The sequence below is a fragment of the Alligator sinensis genome, unplaced genomic scaffold, assembly GCF_000455745.1.
Source record: "Alligator sinensis unplaced genomic scaffold, ASM45574v1 scaffold592_1, whole genome shotgun sequence".
Taxonomy (NCBI): Eukaryota; Metazoa; Chordata; order Crocodylia; family Alligatoridae; genus Alligator; species Alligator sinensis.
In genome coordinates this window covers 361268-384510 of record NW_005842214.1, presented here as the reverse complement: position 1 = coordinate 384510, position 23243 = coordinate 361268, and the positions used below count along the sequence as shown (strand labels likewise).

Here is a 23243-nt window from a genome sequence, read left to right as displayed (position 1 = left end):
TAGCTGAAGACTGTTATTAAATCCCCTCTGTCTCCTCTTCTCCAGACTAAATAAGCCCAGGTCCCTCAGGCTCCGCTCACAAGTCAAATGACCCAGCCCCCTCACTTTTTTTGATGCCCTCCACTGAACTCTCTCCAATTTGTCCACATCCTTTCTGTAGTGGGGGGCCCAAAACTAAACACAGTACCCCAGATGTGGCCTGACCAGTACTGACTAGAAGGGAATAATCACTTCCCTTGACCTACTGGCAACACACCTACCAATGCAGCCCAGTATGCCATTAGCCTTCTTAGAAACAAGGGCACACTGCTGGCTCATATTCATCTTACTGTCCACTGTAACCCCCAGGTTCTTTTCTGCAGAGCTGCTGCCCAGCCAGTCAGCCTCTAGCCTGCACTGGTCCATGGGATTGTTCGGTCTTAAGTGCAGGACTTTGCACTTGTCCTTGTTGAACCTCATGAGATTTCTTTTGGCCCAATCCTCCAATTTGTCTAGGTCACTGAATCCTAGCCCCTACCCTCCAGTGTATTTACCACTCCCCCAGCCTGAATATCATAATTGAAAACACACATAAGAATTGTTTCAATGACTTTTATCATTGCTCAGCATGTATACAGCTTACTTGTGGGTTCTAACTTTAGCCCACCTACCATCAGCATACTACTGCATTAAGCAAACTAAAAGGATGACTTAGAATTGGAAATGCACTCTGGAAAGCATGAGGTTTGCAATTTAGTCTGAACAATATATATTTTACTGATTTGCTCATCTGGACTGTGGGAGTCAAGCTCCAGAACACTCCATTTCCCAGACTTAACTCCAGATATGCAACTGAATATAATTTGCAACTTCGAAAGTACTGTTGTGGACATTTCAGCCTCCTCCACCCTTCTGGCAACTCAGTTTCCCTGAGAGGCAAAAGACCTCAAATGTTACCCAAATAGGGATTTGATAATGGCTTGTTTACCAGAACCTGCCCCATCTTAAAACTTCAGGATCAAGTGAAACAGTTCCTCTGCCCCACCAATTTGAATGCACTGCTTTACTCTGGTATAGTGTATTGCAACTTGAGGGCCATAAATCCTACAAGATATAAGTGATGCAAATTATTTTTCTCTGCAAGACGTAGCATTCCCTTTTGTATTTCAGAGTGAAGAAAAGTACCTACCGAGAGCTCAGATTCAAATATCTCTTTAGTCTCAGGTCCTTTCTTGCCTTTAGTTCCAGCGCCTCCCATACCAGCAGTTGCTGCTGGTTTGCCTTTTTTGGGTGGGCCACCAGGCTGAAAAGGAAACAAGCCAACCAAGATAAAGCTCTCAGTTAAAGAAACAATATTTATAAGTCAGAAGAAGGGAGTCTTGCTTTTCAATCTTTGGCTCCAATTCCAAAAGATACATTTAAGCAATTGAAGTCTTTCTTCACAGAAAGAAACTTTGATATATACCAATTGTAACTGGATTAACAAGCAAAGTGGTCAAGTCATTTGTGTGTAATTTCAAGAGCAGCAAGTCTTAGCAGATGGGGAGAATTCTGCAGAGAAGTTAAAGACAGTGTAAAAAGGGTTTACATTTGCTTGAGAAGGGTCATGGAACAAGAGACAAGTGATTCCATTTCCTTTGGAGATTATAGATGACAGGTTCCAAGTTTGTCAGGCCTAGAAGAAAGCATTTTTCATTACAATGTTAAACAAAACATTTGAATGCCATCTTTCTATTTGTTCCTAGAATCCCCAACTCTCTGCTTGGCCAGAAAAAGATGCCTGAAGGACACTGTGAAGATGGTGTACTATTGGAAACCTTTTTAACATCTGAAAGTCATCTTGATTCCCTTAACCAGATTAGCAGTTTTAAACAGCACTTGGTAGTCAAGACATTAAAGCAACATTGCAGATTATGCTTTACTGCAAAAGCGATACCGGTATTGAATGTGCTGTGAATTCATATATGTGCTGGTCCTACACCAACATGCCAGGATGTTTTCTTGCTTATACAGTTCAAAAACCTCTGAGGAAGGTATTGGGTGGGTTGCCTGCAGGGTTTCAAAATTATAGAATCATAGAAAATTAAGGTTGGAAGGGACCCCTGAAGGTCATTTAGTCCAACCCCCTGCTCGAAGCAGGACCACCCCCAATTATATCATCTCAAACAATGCTTTGTCTAGCTGGGTCCTAATCAGTACCTGGCATTACAAAAAATATTGGGATTTAGAAGACTTAAGAATAGAATCCTCATTCCACACCAGTTTGCTTTCTGAAAGAGTCCAGACTCCATCCTTTTTAAACCTTTTGCTGCATAAGCAGCGTGAAGAAGTCTCCCTCTATCTGTCCTTGGATTGGGACATTTTGGGCTGGAGGGAGAATGTAACACCCACACACACCTGGAGTTGTGTGTGGTCAAGTGTTTCTGGATTTATTTTGCTGTGTATCTTGTGTGTGCTGTATGGGACATTCTCTCATCCCCCCTTATTGTCTCCAGAACCTCCGTCTTAAGTTTCCCTCCAATGAACCTGTGGAACCAGTTGAGTGACTCCAGTCACTCCACCAGAGGTTACTGACCACTTTTGAAATGACTGGTCTGCGACAGCAGGGTTCAAATAATGCCTGTTTCTGGCTGGCACCAGGTGATGAGTTTAGAAAGGTTATTTAAGGATCAGGCCACCTGGTCTGGGGGGAGCTCTTCCTCTGGCAGGCATCTTGGAACAGCTTCAAGCAGGGACCTTAGGCTGCCATCTGCATGAATCAGTGAGTATGCCTGAAGACTAGCTAGAAAGTTAGATCTATGTAACTTTAGCCACGTATTAAAAAGGGCCAACAAGACCATTCTGTTTTGCTTAAGGCATTTTCTTTGAAGATTTGTCTTGTACCCCTTCCCTGTTCTCCCCCTCTGATTAATAAAAAGTTATCTGTTGCAGCGTGCCTGGCTCTGCATCTGAGGGGAGAAGGGCGAGACAAGCCTTTATAACTCCCTTTGCTCAGCTAGCTAAAGTAGGCTTGGCTTTTTACTTTCCTCCAGTGCAGTAGGCTACTTTTGAATGCTTCAGGCTAAAAGAAGCACCCCAAAATACCACAGTGGGCCAATCACCCCCAAGGTCTGCACGGTCCATGTACCCCGGGCTGCACAGAGCCCTAACAGAGAACAGAGCCTGGGTGGTGGTAGCGATTACCCCAGGCTTGCGCATGTGCTCCACTAAGGGGTTCAGCCAGACGTAGGTGCCCTGGGGGAGACGCCCAAAACGTAGTTAAGGTCAGGCACAGTGAGGTGGGTGGCTCAGCATAGTAGCACCCCCCACAAGCAGCAAGAACAAGGATACTTGCTGGGATTACCTTGACTCCCAAAAGACTGCAACTAGAAACAATTTAAACAGGTTCCCAGGGAGTAACTCTCTCTTATAACAATTTGCTAAGGTAGGCTGTCTATATCCCTCCTACCTTGACAACAGGTGCTTTTTTTGGTGGTCCTGATTTGGCTGAAGTCTCTTTTGTATCCTTGTCTCCAGCAGCCCCCGAAACAACTGGGGTCTTTCCAGGAAGAGTTTTGCCTTCCTTTTTATCAGCTGCTCCTCCTGCCTTCTTACCACAAGCCAGTTCCACCTTTTCAGCACACTCTTTAATCTGGAGAAAAAGAGTTAAGACCACCACCATTTAAGTATGTCCCCAGCATCTAACCACCTAATGCCCCTTTTAAGAACTAGGTTTTTATCCATTAGCATAATAAGAATACCCCAAAGATCATTCAAATTGTTTTATTATCCAAATAAATCAAAATTAGTTCCATTAGACATTAATAGCACCAGATTTAATTTCTAGCCCAAGCAGCATGTTATCTTAAAGTATACATATAAAAGTTGTAAACACACACGTATGCACAGAAGGTCTTCTAATAAGACCTCTCAAAACATTTTAAAATATATTAAGAGTTTTCTTCACAGAAGATATTATTGAACAATCCTGCCACATGTCAATGCACGGTTGATCTTGTCACCTCAAAAAGGTACACACATGCACACCTCTGGGATGAGTTCAATCACATAAATAATGAGTTGAGCAAAACTTGGCTTTCAAAGGTGAGCACTGCACCTTGAAAACTGACCATTTCCAGCAAGGATTTTAAATAAAATGATTACATAGTTCTGAAGGCTATTCAAGACCCACTACACATGGCATCCTACTAAATACCACAGAGACTTACCCGATCAAGTTTAAGTTTGTCTACATCTGTAAGGAAAGGGTTCACAGCTTTCTCCCCCGCTACCTTCAGGGCGGTCCCTAATGCTTCAAATGCAGCATCTCTTACTTCTGGTGCAGAATCATTAATATGCTGTGGAAAAATGGTATGATTCAGATAATCAGAAGTTTAAAAAGGTGGGTTCAGGATTTCTAATCCAGTTTCTTTACACCAACTTAATAAGACTTTCTCCTGAATATTTTGCCTGCAATTACTATAAGAAAAGCCTAATGTTTCTGTTACAGGAGAAATTAAGTTTCTTACTACCCCATTTACTTATATATTTGAGTGCAAGTTTCCACAATTTCCCACATACAGTGAGCTTTCACTCTTTGGGTCTTTCACAAAAGGGAGAAAAAGCTATATACCTTTTAAAATGTATTTTAAATACCTGAAGAAATGACATGGAGACTTCTTTCCAGTTAACGGTGCCCTTTCAAAAGTATTGGGAAGTGTGGAATTAGGTTTAAGACCAGGGGTCAAGAGGATTTATTTGAAAGAACAAGGCAAGAATTAAGCACCACTAATTTCAAAATAATGCTGTAAGGTATGTTTTAAGTTTGGGCAAATTTTCTTCTGGTGAAGATTTACCAGAAGAGAAATCAAAAGGGAAGAAATATTAGTTTACTCCACTGAATATCAGTTATCTTAAAGCTGCTGTCCACTCTAGTTTCATGTAATAAGATAGCTGGAGAAGTTTAGTTTAGGGAGAAAAAGTTTACCTGTCATAGTTGGATCTAGGCAATGAAAGCCTTTAAAAAACCAACACACGTAACAGACTGAAACTTATTACGAAAGAATATTTGTTCAAATAATGTAAGGGGGGGAGGTGGAAATCAATCTATTGCTGCAAGCCAATCTCGACACAACATTCCCAGTTACTCTGTACTTATTGCACCAGAAAAAGTGCAGCTTCAATACCCTCCCTACCAGAAATATTATGCCATTCCAACCCATTGTTTCCATCGCATCACTGGCAGTGATAATACTAGAGAAGTATCAACCCATCCCTTTCTTACCTTGAGAAGAGCAGCACAGAAGGGTTTTAGCAGGTTCTTTGGCAGGGTAGAAGGTGTGCAATGACGAAAGCTTCTCGCAATGAAAAGAGATGTCTGTTGTTTGATGGTTGGGTTTTTGTTGTCCATTACAGCCAACACATCCTCACTTATGTTCTGTAATGTGGTCTAAAATGTTAGACAAATAGCCTGGTTAGTTTCAGAGGGACAAGGGAAAAGAATACTGAAGAAGACAGTGACCAGCTCTCAGCAGGACAAGGCCTTTATTACTTACAGTAAGGAAGATTGCATCAATGGCCTCCTGTAGTGCCTGCACCACTTGAGGCTTCTTCTCTTTAAATTTCTCTAGGATGGTTGGAACAACCTGTTTAAAAACAAAGTACACATTTCAGTTACCAAGTGTAATGTGACAAGATGATGTTGGTTCCATCACTTCGACAGCATGTCAGTGGCTTTAAGTAGCATGCATCTCTTATTTCCCCAAGCGGGAAACTGCAGCAGCAGAAACAGCTCTTGCAGTCCTACACATCACTGAACAGCACCAGAGCAGTGACCCCTGTGTACTTTTAAAAGTGAAAATGAATTAAAAAAGGAGCTGGGCTCTTCTCTCAACCCCTTACTTAAGCACAAGGGCTACAATGGGACTCTGCTCCTCTCATACAAAAGAAACCTTTAGCTCTGACCCTGTTCCTGACGTCTTCACAACAGGGGTGCACCGATAAAGATTTTTTGGGCCAATATAGAAAGCCGATTATTGACCAGCCATATCAGCCAATAACAATTCGACTGCTGATATGTAGCCCAGAAGCACGGAGAGCAGTGTACAGCTGGCAAGTCTCTTGGTGGGGAAGGGATGGAGAGGGGCAGATTAAGGCCCCCACGGTGAGGGAGGGAATGGGGCTGGGGCAGGAGATGGCTCATCTGGGGGCAAGGGAGGGGGTGGCTGCACACACCCCTGGGGAAGACATGGGAGGCACGTGCCCCCTCAGATCTGTGCATGGGACAAGGGCAGACTGCCCACTTGGGGTCAGGGCTGCTCCAGCCTCTTCCCAGCAGCTGCACTCCAGCTTTTCCCTGCCCCAGCCCCACTGCCTCCTTCACCATGGGGGCCTCAATCTGCCCCCCCACCACAGTCCTTCCCTCCACACCCACCCCTTTCCCCCCAACAGGACTTACCAGCCAGATGCTGTTCTCCAAGCTGCCGGGCTGCACTCCTGGTCACACGCATACTGCAGTTGCGCACATGCACATGGCATTTATTGGCAACATTATCAGCCACATCAGCCCAAAAAGCCGACTGACAATAAATGTCAACTTTCCTTTTAAATCAGTGCTGATACAATATGGACTGATGCATCAGTGCACCTCTACTTCATAACCAACAGGCCACTTTCAATCTGTAATAGACTATAATGCAGTAAATATTTGCCTCTCTCCTGAATCAGACAAGAGCACTAGAGCTATCATAAGTTTGTTTTCAAGAAATAAAGGTCCAATACTGCTGAAACCCGCCTTTGTTGGTTAGGCCAGCCATCACCACCACAGTTCTCACTTACACCCACATGCCCCCAGCATACTCATAACTACTTCAAAAAGCACTGCTCCAGCTCTGCTCAGATCTCACGATTCAACCAGCCATGATTCTAAAAAAAGATATTCAACAAATCCATCTTTCCCTCAGCATCTGGCTCAGACAATAAATTACTCTGTTCAGGTCATCCCATACATAATATAAAGTGAACTGTCTTCTCAGTCAAATCTGGATAAACTGTCCAATCTGAAGTCAAGCCAATGTAGGAAACCAGATTCCAGATAGTGCATGGGAATTGGAATCACAGCACAAAGCAACACTAATTAAACTAATGCAAACCAAAACATTCTGGTGCCGAACAAGAAACATGCAGTCTCATTTACAATATCGAGCCCATTGCAGCCTGCATCATCAAGACCTACTCGATGACATCATAAGGCCTATGTTGGCCAATGTCATCCCTCCCAATTAGCATTGGCCAGAACAATAGGCCAGGCAGGACAGCATTGGCCACAATGACTAAGGGACTCCAAATTCCAAATCTGCTAAAGAACATCAGTAAGGGGTCAAGGATTTTATGAAGCACTAGCAAATTGCCTGTCACGAATGACGGATGACTCAATGTCACTACTGGGCTTGGTTACCGCCATCTTCCTTTGGGTTGCTCACAGGTTGCTTGGCCATCCAGGAGGTTGGATTAGATCAGGGGTTGTGTACTTGGGATATAGACACACTTCCGGGTCTACTGCCAAGCATGCTGGGGAGGCCCCTGCACTCCTGTGGGACACTCCATGCGCCCTAGCATCACAGCATTCACAAGCTACCTGCTACCTAGAGGTATGTAGAAAAAACATTTAAAGCTATGTCTATATCCAACTCTCCAAATCAATTTGGAGGGTTCCAATTCGATTTGGAGAGATTAAAGGGTTCTTTGATTCAATTCGGAGATGCGGCTACTGAATTGGGTCAAATCTCTGCCAAATCGAATTGGAGACTGAAGCTTTGCACAGCCCTAAAGCTTGCGAACAGCAGCTGCCGCCACCACCAACTGCCCTGCACTGCTGCCGCTCAGGTCCAACCGCATGCCCCGCTTGAATCCCTGGTGGGAGCCATGCCCCCCCCGCCTTAAAAGAGCGTTACAGACGCACACACAGACTAAGCCCTTTATATAGCTATCTATATTTATAACTATATCTCTATCTATAATGATCTCTTTATCCATCTATATATAATGATATATCTATATATGATCAACACTATCATTTTCTTCATGATAAACCCACATGTGGCAGACAAAAAAAAAAAAAGAGAGAGAGAGCGAGCGCGCGCGAGCGAGCGAGCGCGCACGCGGCTTTACTTTAAATTCAGCATTCCCAAACTGAGCTCAGCACATGCTCAGAAGAGTGCATTAGTTAGGCCCGGCTCACCCAATATCTGTATAGATCAGGTGTTTTAATAGGCCTTTTTGGGAACTTATCTAATAGCTGATTCAATCAGCTATTAGATAAAAGCACCAAAAAGCCGGGCTGAAGTGCCCAATCTATATAGACACTGCAGACCAAGGTCAAAGCAGTGTGCTGCTTCTTCTGTTAAGGCACAGTTGCTTGTTTTTAACATCTGCAAGCAGCCAATATTTACAGAAGCTACCAAAATTGCCTGCTGTATACCTGTTGTAAGCAAAACTACCACACATAACCAAACAGTCCATTCTAAGGAGGGCTCTCCATCTCAAAGACAGATTATACAGTTTACAGATGTAATGCTCCCAGGTCATCCTCACTGGCTGAGCTCATTTCTCATGATCCTACGCACCATGAAGATGTACCACGAGAGTCAAATTCAGTTCCCAAGACCTCCACGACTGTTGTGATAAAATCCTAACCTTTATTATGCTCACTGTACAACAGTTTCTGTTAACTAACATCCTCTTTACCACAATAGGTACTAGTTATTGATACAATGTACTATATAGAGAGAAGTGGAATTTTGAACACTGACAGTTCAAGAGGCTGAAATGGACAGAACTACATAATGCAATCCTACAAACCTGTGCTGAGGTTTAGTAAAAACTATGATAGTAAAAAATGTTGCAACAAATCACCCTACTTTGCTGGGCTGGGGAGGATAATACATTTGAGAAGGATTTCCAGACAATTTGCATCTGTCCCATCTCTCAGCAGCACCATTCCCTCTAAGCTGTGCGGCATGGAGTCCGCATGGCCACGCAGGCATGCTTGGCAGTGCAGCATGAGCGCGCATGCGCAGCCATGCATGCCACAGCTTAGTGGGAACACTACTCAGCAGCCTACCTGCATTTCTGGAGTTCAAGATACTTGAGTTCTGGATAGCTTTTAAAGTTAGTCTCAACTCAAGATCTGAAAATCCAACCCATTCCTTTCTTGGTCCATGACACTGCCATAGGGAATGTGGTACCACTCAATTAAATGACCAATGCTTTATTTAGGGCAGGGATTTTCCTTTTCTCTTTCAACAAGGCAATAGTCTCACTAACTCAGAAAGAAGATCTAACCAGATATACACATCACTTCTAGCCAACTACCAATTTGTAACAAACCTCCATTCACAAGCAAGCTCACAAGTCAATCATGCAACTGCAGCTATGATTTTACACAAGTAATTTCCAAACCATGGGACAAAAATTCCCAAGTTGGTGACAAGCCAGAAATTAAATAACATTATAGCAGCTGTGCTCAGACTTCATATGGAGTCATAAGCCAAAGGATGTTAGACATTGCTTAATGCACTACTGGAAAGGACACAGATACCAATGATGAGCAGCATACAAAAATCTATGTAGGAAAGAAATGAAGGAAGAAGGAATTCTATAATTCTACTGAACTGTTAAGGGTTAAAGGAAGCACAAAAAAAAGCTTTAAAATCAAAGCAGCAGTGAGTTGTTCCTATGTGCAGTGCTGAAATGGAGTGGTATGTACTGTGCCAAGAAGGGCTCAGAGAACAGAAGCAAGCTCAAGGACTGTAGAGAAATTCCCCAAATTTAGAGGTGAATTACACAAAAAAGTTGTGCAGAAATAAATCCATGTGTTAACTCCTTTCCATCTACCTTCCCAAAGCTTGTTGAATTCCATCTCTAAGTAAGCATGAAGCCCGACTTCAATGAAACAGTTTTTAACAATACTATTGATACCAGGATGCAAGCTTAAGATAAGATTTCTCATACTGCTGAAGACTAGGTTTAAATGCAGTAAACCAAGATTAAAAAAAAAAAAAAAAAAAAAAAAAAGAGACTGGGGCAGAACTTCATTGCCATAAGACAATTGGATCAAACTTCAAGAAAATGTTTTAATCACACATTCACCTCTGAAAGAGTTTGTACTGCATGTACAGTCATAGAATTAACATATATTCTGCTAAACATTAGCTAATAACTCAGAGTTTTCATTGAATATTAAGAAATCAGATGCAGTGATCTGGCTGAAGCAAATTCACTGGCAAAAAAAAGCCTATTTGCCAAGTTTGTCCAACTCAAAGTTATTACAGTACTGAATAAATCACACCTCCACAGCCAAACTCATTTACAGGCCAATTCACTGTTTCAAAAGCTCAGCTTTTTCTCAGTTAGCTGATTCTGCGGCCATAAGGGTTAACTTTTAAAACATGAATCAAAGTAAAGGTGCTTGCCTGCATCTAAATACAGCTCTAAACAGTAGCCTGGACAATGCCTGATTTGTCTCAATCAGGGCTCTGAAGACAAGCGATTCCACAGCAGCAAAAGCTGGTATTTTTCCAATCTGTCACAGAATTAATCACTTTTAAGGAAGGCAGAAATATCACTTCACTCCCTCTTGTCAGAGTTACCTAGAGCTCTCTCTTGGTCTTTAGAAAGAGAATCAGGTTGGAAATCCATTGTACCCAAAGAGCATGGCTATGGAGACCAGCCACTGACATCTACTACAGGTTCTTTTCCTTCCTTAAGAATGATAAATCCCCCACAGACTCTGCCATTTTACAGGAAAGGAAAAAGGGTAAGAGATTAAACCAAAATTTCTGAAAAGCACTTTGGCAGGCAAGGCCTGGGTAACAGAGGGGAGGAAAGAAAAAAAAACAAAAAAACAAAAAACCAAAAAAACAAAAAAACAAAAATCAATCCTCAAAAGTGGCATTTTATGTCAGCAAGTATTTTCAACATAAGCTTGAGGTATGAGCATGTGAGACTCTCTCTCGGGAGAGGGAAGAATAAAGGCTTTCACGGCAGTAGAGTAAGTTAACACAATTATGAAATTCAAGAGTTGTTCCTATAAACACACACACGAAACCACCTACCTCAACAACAAAGTATGGTACTTTTAACTTAATACCATAATCAAAAGTCTTTGCATGTAACTTCCTAGTTATTAGATTAAAGAGTAAAAATTTCTGAAACAACATGCATACATACAGGTCAAATGTACTTTATTACAGAAATGCTGGCCTCAAGCTGTTATACAAACTCAGTACTAATTTTTAAAGCAACTTTACTACTCGTGTACCAAGAAGGTAACAGAGTAAAATACATACTCTTACTTACATGTCCTGCATATTGTCCAAATTTCTTCCTGAGGCCAGTAGCCAGACCAGCAAGGCATTTGGCAGCCAAAGCAACCAACATAACATTTGTGTCCTTCCCAACAACCTGAAAAAGAACAGCATTAAAGATCAAACCAGCAAAAGATTCTTAGCATTGAAATGGACAGCCAAAGCCAGTGACATCCAAAGCGAAGAGAGAAACAGGTACTTGGTGGGCTCACACTATTTGAGCTGGCTAATAAAACAAAAACTTTATTCATCACTGTTCTGACATTCTGAACCAAAAATTTACTGTCTAAAATCAGTAACCGTGTGTAATGCTGGCTAGACTTAAGTTTCTACTGTGGTCCATATTAAAATGTTATGGCACCATGATTAACGTTTGCCCCCTTCTCAGAGAAGCTTAGAAAAGTTTGTGCAATTATACCTTGTTATCAGATTTGAAAAGGTCATTTGGCTTGACTGCGCCTACTACAAGCCCCAGAATTGAAGGAGTGCATACATTTTTACAGATGTCACACTCGACTCCAGCTGGACTGCCTTCAATGTCAAAGGTAAGTAGTAGGCCTTAAATTCCAGGTTTTTTCCCCCCCAAAGGGATTCTATATTTTTTTCTTTTCATATTAATCTGCCTCAATTTAGAGAGCACATGTCCTGGAACAATAATATTTCTCATGGTCCATTTTAGGAGGACACTTTAGAGGTACTTAGGCAAGACAAGCTTAACTGACATTTGAAAGTCAGGAGAAAGCAGTGTGGGTTTCCAATGGAATAAAAAAGTAAAAGGGGCTAGATGAAATTTTACCCACTTCAAAGAACAAAAGTGCTTGTATGAAGTGATATAGATTGGTATCAATCAAACCTAAAGCTTAGGAAAGGCATTTATATATTGTTCTCTCACTGGGGGATGTTTCACTACATTTATGTCTAAAAGGCAAGTTTTATGAACAGCTGCATGGACTGCAGATGCACTATTCCAGAGGCACACAGTTATTTCAGGAGGAAGGCCGCTTAACAAGGTTTGGCGAGCTGTCGAGGGCCACATGGGTAGCCCCATCCCTTGACAGTTGCGGCTCCCCCCAGTCGCCATCTTGGGACCAGAAGTCCTGTAGTCAACACAGGTGGGGTGTGGATGTGTGGCCACCTCCATACTCCCCACATGGTGCAGCAGCAGACGGTGGTGCTGGTGCCTGACTCTGCCCAGCGCTGAGGAGCTCTCCACAGTGAGGAGCACAGCTGCCACCGGGCGTTCTGTATTCCCGGCACTCTCCAGCACTCGTGTGGCAGGGGAGAGAAGCCCCAGGCACTGGACCTCACTGCCTTCCCTGCCCCAGCTGGCTTCTGTGCCTGGGGCGGCACTGGACCTCACTGCCTTCCCTGCCCCAGCTGGCTTCTGTGCCTGGGGCTTCCCAACCATGCAGTGAGTGTGGGAAATGCTGGCAATACAGAGGCCCGAAGGGGTCTATACCCCTTGCAGCAATGTGCAGGGCTGACCAGAACCAGACATGAGTACCCTCCCTGCTGCTGTTGCTGCCCCCACTCCCTGCTGGGGCTGTGTACCATGTGGGGGGAGGGGAGGGAGGAGTATGGGAGGGGTCCCCACACCGCCCTCACGCCCACACACTGTCCAGCTGAGCTCTGCACTGAGCCTGCCCCCTGGGTGCAGGCTCCGCACTGCTGCCAGCCCTAGCCCAAGTTCCATACCCAGCTACAGGCCCCGCCCCCACCCCACTTCCCTTCTTGCTGCTCAGAGGGAGCAGGACACTGGGTTTGGCTGCAGCAGCTGCCCTGCCCCAGTGCTGGTGGGGCCAGGCCCTTCTGCCCATGAGGGTGGGAGGGAGGCACAATAGGGTACGTTGGGGCAGGTGTAGGTACCTGGCTCCCACCTTGGCACGCAGAGGGGCTGGGTGGTCACAATTTGTAGATGGGCACCACAGGCCAGAAAGTGCCTGGTGGTCCAGATCCAGCCTGCAGGCCATATTTTGCCAGCCCCGCACTATTCTCAACCAGATGCATAAATCACAGCAGACGCTCTGTAAGCTGGATGTATACTTCTGAACAGCCAAGAAGCTGCAGAGTTGGGCGGGGGGGAGGGAAGAGAGGGCACGACAGACGGATGACAGATGGACATTTTACTTGCTGCTGACCCCAAATAATTATCTTGGAATATTAGGATTGTAATAAATGTCAGAAGCATCTGGTTCCATTATCTTAGGTAGTTTGGCATGAATGGGGAAGACATGACCACTCCCTAGAGCAGGGGCAGGCAAAGTCTGGCCCATGGGTGGGATCCGGCCCACAGTGGGCTCCACTTCTCAGCAGTCGCTGATTGCATAGCCAGTTCCCATGGAGACCCCAGTAGCTGTGACAGTGTGGGGCCAGGGTTTCCACAGAGACTGGCCCCAGCAACGCTGGCAGGGGAACTGCACAGGGCCAGGACTGGCATCCTAAAGTGGTAACAATGTGGTCTGGAGCTGGGGATCCACTGCTCACATACCTGAAGACCTGGGTGAGGGAAAGGGGGTGCCTGGGGCACACGGGCAGCGGATAGCAGCTCTGCCCCAGCTCTGGATCATGGCGTCACCATTACAAGATCCCAGGCCTGGCCCCGGAGCAGTTCCCTGCTAGCATTGCTGGGGCCAGTCTCCATGGAAACCCTGGCCCTGCACTGTCACATCAATACGAGCAGGGGCTGCTTGGAAATGGAGTCCAGCCACTAGCCAAATCCACCGTTTTGCCCACCCCTGCCCTACAGTCTCTTAGATAAGATTAAGGTACAACAGCTACCTTCTGGGAAGAGACAACAGGTCTATCTAGTTGAGTATCCCCCTACAGTAGACAGCACCAGTTTCAAAAGGAACATTCAAGACTGCCTGTTGCAGAAATCTGAGAGATATCTGTCCTAGTATTTTTGACCAAAACCAAATCAAAAGTTGCCTTTTTCTCTGAAACATGTTTTTTTTTTTCTCTTTTCCATTTCTATTTTAAAATCTTTACCATAACAACTGAAGAGTTATGAATACAAATATCCAATCCATTTTAAATCTGGACAGCTACTTTGCCTCCAAAGTTATATGACAACCAATTCTGCTAGAACTATATATTATCCTATGTTTGCTAAAGTATTTAGCATTTAGAAGCAGTGCACTTAATTTCACCAAATGTCTTTGTTTTTGCATAATAAAAAGATCTGTGTATTATTTTCTCTAGGCAGTGGGCATCCGTTTCTCAGAGGACCATTGATTTGTGCTGAGTAAAGAATTATCAGCTCAATGAACATCTGCAAGTGTGGCTGTAGAGCCCAATACTCACTCGCTATCCATTGTCTCTATACTTTTTTTATTTCCATCAAAAGTAAGCACTCGCTCAGGGTTTTTTCCACTCTTCACAAACAGGTTTTTCCATGAGTAGGACACTGTACCTCTCTGAATTCCCTGCAATTCTGCCATATCCTTAACAGTGGGCACATCTACACAAGACTCTTAATGTGCAAAACATAAAAGTTCTACTGCACATTGATGTGGCAGTCAAAACCCATGCTAATGCATAGGATTTAGTTTAATGCGCATTAAACTCACAAAAAAAAACAAACCAACATTCATCTGTGCTAATGCACAGTAGCGCCGATTATGGTGCAGTTAGTAGCTAATTATAGTGCATTAAATGAATGTGTAGATGTGCCCAGTGTCAGATACAGTAATCAAAATGAGGGATGAGCTGGTGCTCTGTAGTACTGTTCACCAACCTGCTTTATTCTAAGATGCCCTTCAACTATTTTTACAAGTAGCTGTACACAGGCCAATTATCTTTGGTTGAGGAGAGGTCTGCTACAAAAACGGATTCTAACAAACCTGCAGGTTTCACCAACTTTCAAAAAAGCCAAAATAACTTAAATACCCAAAGGGTCTCATCAGTCCAAGATGTAATGCTGAAAGTAACTTGCATATACATAGTATTAGGAATGGGACTTCTGTTCAAGGAAACAGTGCTCAACAGTGCCTTTTCAGATGTGAGGTATAGTCTTCTGGAATTAAGGAGTTCACTGACAGAACAAAGGCCTGCTATATGCAGTGCAGAGATATTTACCTTTTTAAGAACTCTAACCAAGTCTGCATAGTCTCCTGCTTCCAGTTTGGGATTCTTCACCAGAATTTCAACAGCTTCTAGGGCTTCTTTCCTCTCTTGCCACTTTTTGGCTTCCTGCAAGACAATGCTTCCACATTTGCATACAGCACAGACATTTAGCAGCTCCAGGAAAATTTTTTCAAGACAGTTCAACTTTGACCCAAGAAATTCAACCATTTTTAATGTCTTCATCTATTCTAAGCTTAGAGGTTGCAACAAAATGTTGGAGTGTACATTTCAACTTTCATCTTGCTTTCTTGAACTTATATCCATTTTGCTGACAGATTAAAGGGCTGATATTTTGCAAACCATCTCCCTATTACTGTTTCTGTAGCATTACTCCATTCTGCAGGAGATAAGTTAGTCTTAAACACCATCAGCCCACATCTCTTGGTATGGGATCTCAATACGACTTACAAGGAGCAGTTAAAGCTGTACTCACTATTTTGTCATAAAAGTCTTTGGGAAGTTTGGAAAGAATTTCCACGGCTTCCAGAAGCTCATATGCATCCACCTGTGGGACCACCTCGTCCCCATCATCTCCTCCTGCAGATGGAGGACAGGTTAACAGACAGGCATGAGAAGAGAGACTTGGGTAATTCTTAAATATCCCCATATTCTACTTATTCAAGGACAGCAACAAAAGTGGAATATGGATGGTAGCAAAATCTGCTACTCCAGAAGTAGGAAGCTTTTTCAGTTACTATCTTCTCCACCAGCTGTCATTTCAGAAGGCCTGGTGTGCTCTACACATCTTCATATCAGTTTAAATTAAAAGCACCTTTTTCACCTGTTCTATTTCATCATCAGTTGGGAATACATTATTATTACAAGACTAAAGATTGAGATCAAATACATTACCTCCATCTGCATCACCTCCAGCTGCCTGCTGCTGCTCAAACTTTGCTTTCAGATCTTGCTGAGAACGTAAAAATCGAGTCTGTTTGGGAGCTGCTGGTTGTACTTTGACCCATTCTTCCTCTAGCTCTTTTAGCTGTAGAAAGTCACAAGGCATCACTAATATAATATGTATTTCAGCCAAGCAAAACATTACTAAAAGCAGTATGGTTCCTCCTTAGTTGATAGGAGTGCTTTTAAACTTGTCTGGATGGGGTATCCTTGCAATAGTTCACGTACAATGGTATTACATTAAACTACAATATTTGTTCTGCTATTGTGGTATTGGCTAGAGGTAGTCTTCCACCAGCAGCACAATATGTTTACTATTTAATCAAGTGTGCGTGTTACATAGAATAATACCAGATGGCAGTGAATTTTTACACTATCTGGCTAGAATGATTGGAACTGGTCATTTCTGGCATATGTGAAAGGGTTACAGTCTAGTGTGTGTTTTTTTTGTGTGTTTTTTTTTGTTTTTTTTTGTTTTTTAAGAGAAATGATTGAGAGTATAGGACAGTTTCACATTTCTACTATACCATATAATGAGGGCAACAAGTTTACAGGATAAGGAGGGTTGGGCTAGGCCAGCGGTTCCCAATCTGTGGTGCACTTACCACCAGTGGTATGTGTTAAACAGATTTATTATAAATTACTGGATGTGACAAAAAGTTGCTGGTGGTACTTAAGGTTGAACTGAAAAAATTGCTGGTGGTATTTAAGGTTGTATCGTTTTAAACTGGTGGTACACAATCTGTCAGAATTTGGGAACTGCTAGACTAGGCCAATTCTGATGCAAGACATTTACCAACTACCTAGTTCAGACTTGTCCAACATACAGCCCACAGGCGCCATGAGACCCTCCCAAGCTGTTTTCCGAGGCCCAAGGTACTGCGACAGAAAACTAAAGTAAACACTGTACTTTCATTTCGGGGGATGGGGGTGATGTGATACCGCTTCCTGCGAGGTCTTTGAATATGGCTCGCCAGCCCACTGGGTAATAAAAAGTTCATGATCCAGCCCCACATTCAAAAAGGTTGGACATCCCTGACCTAGTTGCACAAAGGATGACAAATACTTTCACAAAGAAGGAATCGCCATCCTTTTTATTTTGACTCATAGAAAGTCTTTCCTGAGTCCAACTAGAATGCTGAACCTCAGTTTCCATTTGTAAAGCTACAGAAGCTTAAGAAACTATTTTATAGAAGACAATGCTTGGAAGTTTTTGGCCAATAGTAAAAGTTTCTGTCATATTGAATGTAATAGCTTGTATGTTTGTAATAGTTGCCCATTAGCCAGTTTAGGAAGAAGACAAGATTCATCTTCTTATCTAGGCCATTGTTTTGGTCTATGTGCAGAAGGTCCTGACTTTGCTCAAAATCTTAACTCTTTAATTTTATCTTTAGAGGCCTTTAACAAAGTTAACCTAAAAATGACCCTTAAGCAAACATCCCACATTCCGAGAAATCAAAACCTAGGAGCCTTTTAAAAGATTGGAAAGAAAGGAAAATTCCTCAAAGTAATTAAATGATCAACAAAAGAAACTGAACCCAGCAGAAATTTGTTGAGTAAGATCTGAGCCCAAATTTGGGAGTAGTGACAGGTTTGGGTAGGAGGGGCCCAAGACGGCAACTCACTCAATAAAAACTGTAACCTACTGTTCCATTTTGGAGGTAACCTCACTTGCAGAACAACGAAGGAAGAATCGCAAGTGTAGGCCGGATCAGACTGATCACCTGAACCACCCTCTCCGTGAACACGAATCTCTTAGTTCACGCTGAAGCTGCGGAGCGCCCGAAAGGGACTGAAGGAAGGGGACTTAGTCCTATCAGTATTGAGGCCAGCCCACTGAACTGTACTACTGAGGCCAACCCATTAAATTGTACTACTGAGGAATGAAACCATATCTAGGTGTTTGGCTTCTCAGAATTCTAGGATTGTAAGTATATTATGAAAATAATAGTATTGATTCAAATTTAACTTTGAGTTGTAATTGTTTGGGAAGGAAGTACATTTGGAGCATTGTTTCTGATATATGTAGTTATTGTGTTCTTAATGTCTGTGGTATTTCTTAAAGCTAAGCAGTGTTATATGTGTAGCAGAGAATTTTAAAATAAAATTGTGTTGTATGAATTAAGTGTGTAATCATTGTGAAATCGTGCAAGTAGATAAAAATTTCCCCAGCCAGTGCATCAAACGAATCAGTAAATTGTGTGGGATTTTCTCTATTCCATAACCCACTAGAGACAGTTTCCTGCAAGCCAAAAAGGCACAAGAGAGATTTAACCGAAAATACCCCATCTGGCATATAATAAGGAGGTTGGTGAAGCATTTTAAAACACAGAAAATGTTTGAACCAATGGTTCATTCATATCTCACTCAGATACTACCAACAGCATACCTGGACAGAGTTTATGTTCTGTAGTGGGGGTCTCAGAGCATCCCTTATCCAACGATAGATCTCCACAGCAAGGAGTTTGGCTTCATCTCGAACAGCCTTCTCTCGAGACTCAAAAAGTTTTGGCAATACTTTTATTATTGGCTTTAGTGAGATTATTTTTGAGCCAAATTCACTGAAAAATAAAAATATGAAGGCGAGTCAATGCTGAAGTGTAAAGTCCAGAAGACTCGCTCACAAAAAGTGTCATCAACTTAAGATCTTGGCACAGCTGGGGCTCTAGACAGAGCTACCTGTATAGCTGATGCCTTTCATAAACCAAGTCAAGTACTACATTTTGTCACACTGTGCACTATTATGAAGTTGTTCTGTATTTACTGCCATCATTTAGTAGTCTGAAGCTGTAGTTACTTGATGTCTGAGACTTAAAAAACACCCACCCTATCACACTTATTTGCCTCCCAAACCCAGATCTGGATGATAAAACCAGGTCTTTAAACTGCTTCAAAGCCCTTAATCCAAAGACTAAAGCTTGTGACCTCTTTTTTTTTTTTTTTTAAATCATGCTAGAATCTCTTTTGACTATTCTGGGAGGTAAACTGCAGTTAAGGCATGTGTCATTTTCTTACTTGTTGAACCAGATAATTAGCGAGCCAGGGTCATCTCACCGAAACCAGGTGGCTCAGAAACCAGCAGGTGCAATTTTTGTTTAGCTTTCCAAGAGTTATGAGATACTGTTTCTTAAAACCAATTTTATGAGAAGACTTGTAACAGGAGAAAGGCTGCAGTCTTGAATTAAGGCAAGTTAACTTACATTTTTCCGGATACGGTCTCCTGATGAGCCCTGATATAACAACCTTTGGCACCTAGCAAGTTACATCAGGGGCAGTAGGGGAGGCTGGGACCAGCAATGGACTGGCCCCAGCAGCCTTACCTGGGGTTCTGGGGGCCTCCTGGGGCTGGAGCCGCAGTAATCCTGCCAGGCAGAGCCTTGCTAGCAGCCACAGCACAGGTCCGGGCAGCCCGGCTTCACCCCCCCCCCCCCTCCCCAGGTTAAAAACAAAAAACAACAAAACCCCCAAACGAATAAAAAGAACCCAAAAAAAAAACACCACAGGGAAAAAAAAAACCTAGGGCAGCTCACCCTTGCAGCATGGAGAACACCTGACTGTGCAGTACATGGCGCTGCCAACATGTTTGTGGCGCCATATACCTCATGGGCATGCTCATCTGGATGTGCCCCATAATGCCCAGAAATCTTATACTACTCAGTAAAGCATTTTCATTAAAACCAAAACGTGGCAAATCAGTTGCCAAGAGTAAAATTGACCCAGATACATGACCAGCAACTGGATAGACAACACTTACATCTGACTATCCTCCACAGCAGCTCTCAGGGCAATGTATATGAATTCACTAAAGTTACATTAAAAAGATTCAGCAATACAGAATTCCAGGAGCCTCTCTAAAGGCTTACATAATAAACCCTCATGCTTTTACAAAAGAGCAAAACAAAAAGACCTTACCTTAGCGCTTTCCTCAGAGTCTCTATACATGCTACTATGATCTTAGGGTTTTTGTTGTCCAGACCTTTGAGTAATTCTTCTTGGACTGGTTCCCCTTTCTCAATTTCTATATACATTAGACATATGTCTATGCCCAACTCCTTTGCTCTGGCTTTTGGCTGATTGAACACTTTATTTACAACTCCAGAAACCACTTCACCCGTTGTCCTGAAAGGAGATAAATTTTTACTTTCAAATAGTACAAGCACGTAATTAGCTCTATCATCAGGGGAAATTTACACTTAGTAATGCCCAAGATCTGGGCAAGAACTTACTAAACCTCACTTCATAGAAGTTAAATCCTATTTAGGTCAACCACGGTGACATTACTGGACTCTGCACATACTGCTGACAAGCCTATGGGCACGCCTCATCACTCACCTTCTTTCATGAGCCTATTGTCCCTTTTATTTTTACATTGTAATCCAGTTGCAGGCACAAGGCATTATTTTAAACTCATAAATATTATTAACCCGCTGTTGTGGTTCAGTGGTGGAATCCACGTCTGCCACACGCGAGACCAGGGTTCAATTCCTGGACACACATAATGACAGCCATTGAGGCACTGAACATCCAGACTCAGTCTGGCCTTTGGTTTGTGTGTCAATGGTCTAAGTGTGCGATGGAAGGTCTGGGCATCCTCCACAGTCTTGCCTAGGCATATGCGTCAAAAGGTCTAGATGACCTCTCATGCATACACCATTATTCAGAAGGATCGACAGTTGCCTACTAAGAAACACTATTATGCTAACCCTAGGCTGTATTACCTCCCCAGGAGATGACATCTAAGAATTCAAGGCATCAAACCTTACGTTATTTTATAAGTACACTGCACAAAAACACAGACAGTACTTTTCACATACAAGAAGAAGATGCAGACCATCCCCAAGGTGTTTGCAAGCTAACTTTAGCACAATAAGACCTGACCCTAGGAAGATTGCATACTCTGCTATGGAACCGTTTGTTCTAAATTACCAGAACCATTTAAAGTTAGAAGCTGGGCATGGGACAGTATATTCTGCAAGATTTTTTAAAAAGTGAGTTCAAGGAGGGATTTAGAAGAAAGTTAAGGTGAATATGCTATTTCACAGAGGCAGGCTGTTATTCTACAGAAACCAGCCCTTAAATATAATAGCCTGCTATGTTTTTAGATACTGACAAGGTATCATTACAATATATAGTATTTCCTCTTTTAAGGAATTAGAATTCATTACGCAGAGAAAAATATATAAAATATGGATTAAACTGCCATTTTTTTTATTGAATTATTGGCAAAGTGGATCTTGCTCAATAAACTCTACTATTAAACTATGAAAGCAGACCGTTATAAAGATTGGGACAGCATTGCTACTAACAATTCTGAATTGCCAAGGACAAACTATTCTAAAGATCCAAGAGTTAATTCAAAATTTGAAAAGATATGTCCATAACAGCCAGTACACATGCAATTCTGGTTGCATGGACTAACCACGCAATTCCCAGTCGTTGGAATAAAAATGTAATCAACAATTTCTGGGGGCGCTTTGTTAACCTACTGATTTAAGATTAGCCAATTCCTGTTGCTACATCCAACAGAATAGGCTGACCTACTAGCTTGCTTATTTCATATTAAAAATCCAGGTATGCAAGTCTATGTTTTTTCATGCTGTTCTGAGCAAATAAATTCTGAAAAATGACTCCCTTAACTGGTCATCTTTTCTTTCCTCCAGCCACATGTTACTTTCTCTGCAAGTTAACAGAACAAAGTCATTGGATTAAAAAGAAATCTCATTACATATCAAAAAGAAAAATAAAGAAAGTTTCACCTCAGCCTCCACAGAAAAAGCATCTGTATCCCACACCACTATTCCTATATGTTCCTTATGAGACTAACAAAATGTCCAAGTGATTTTCTCAGCCCTAGACATTCATAAAAAAGTCTACTTCTCTTTTTTTCATAAAGAAATATCCTTTCATAGCAGGCACACAAGATCTTCAGTAGCACCCAAGAGAATTAACCAAAAAGTTGAGTTTTAGGAAGAGATGGTTGTACTACACTGTATATTGGACAATAAATTAAATTACTATAGAGACAATAAAAATAACAATCCATTCAGATATTTGTCAGTCACAGTAACCCAAAAGAAGCTCTGTTTATTGAGAAAATGCATTTTAAAACAAAGTAATGTATAGTATTGGCACAAATACCTGGGAGACTATTAAGTACTACTGCAAGGCTTTAAAATAAATTAGTTTCAGTCCCTATTTGAGTTAGAGGAATGAGACTTTCAAATGTCATTAGAAAGATTTTAACTTGTAAATTTCTTATAACACGAGAGGATTTAAAGCATCAAATCACTTAGTTTTACAGTAAATTAAGAACAGGAACTTTAACTTTTGCCTTCCATTCTTCAACTCTTTTGTCTCACTTTTTCCCATTTCAGATTTTAACCAATTTGTATTAATAATATCAGAAGAGATTATTTCCAAAACCCTAAAAGTAACAGCATCAGAACAGTCTAATAACTGACAGTACAGAGAACATACCAGCAGGAAAACTAACAGCCACCCACTAACAGTTTCTCTACATCGGAAAATAAATCCTCCTCGAGGATTAACAAAAGGGTAACATGTAGAAATGTTGTTAAGTGATGTCTGCCTGAGCTAACAGAGCCCTTCCTAAGAGGGGCACATTTACAGTGTTATTTGTAATAGTTTAAAGTAGGGGCGCACCAATAAGAGATTTTTGGGGCGATACCAATGGCCAATTTTTAAGGAGCCATAATCGGCCAATATCGATCCGATTCTGATATGCAGCTGGGCAGCTTGGAGACTAGCACTGGGCTGGGGGGGGGGGTGCACGAGCACAGACTGAGGCCCCCCGCAATGAGGGAGGGAGTAGGGCAGGGGCTGCTCAGCCTGGGCAGGGCAGAGGACGGAGCTGCAAACAGCTCATCCAGGGGG

At 42.4% G+C, this 23243-nt stretch overlaps 1 protein-coding gene across 4 annotated transcripts in view; it reads right to left on the bottom strand.

The window, feature by feature from the left end:
* CKAP5 (cytoskeleton associated protein 5) overlaps window positions 1-23243 on the bottom strand; it is a 65366-nt gene that overhangs the window by 40722 nt on the left and 1401 nt on the right. For all 4 annotated transcript variants that reach the window (XM_006026906.2, XM_025207924.1, XM_006026907.2 and 1 more), the window contains exons 3-13: window positions 20262-20468; window positions 18739-18910; window positions 16302-16434; window positions 15883-15986; window positions 15402-15515; window positions 11317-11421; window positions 5514-5603; window positions 5243-5407; window positions 4188-4316; window positions 3428-3610; window positions 1169-1282 (exon numbers count right to left, since the gene is read on the bottom strand). In XM_006026906.2, the coding sequence (XP_006026968.1) occupies window positions 1169-1282; window positions 3428-3610; window positions 4188-4316; window positions 5243-5407; window positions 5514-5603; window positions 11317-11421; window positions 15402-15515; window positions 15883-15986; window positions 16302-16434; window positions 18739-18910; window positions 20262-20468 (1516 nt within the window). The remainder of the gene's footprint in view (window positions 1-1168; window positions 1283-3427; window positions 3611-4187; window positions 4317-5242; window positions 5408-5513; window positions 5604-11316; window positions 11422-15401; window positions 15516-15882; window positions 15987-16301; window positions 16435-18738; window positions 18911-20261; window positions 20469-23243) is intronic.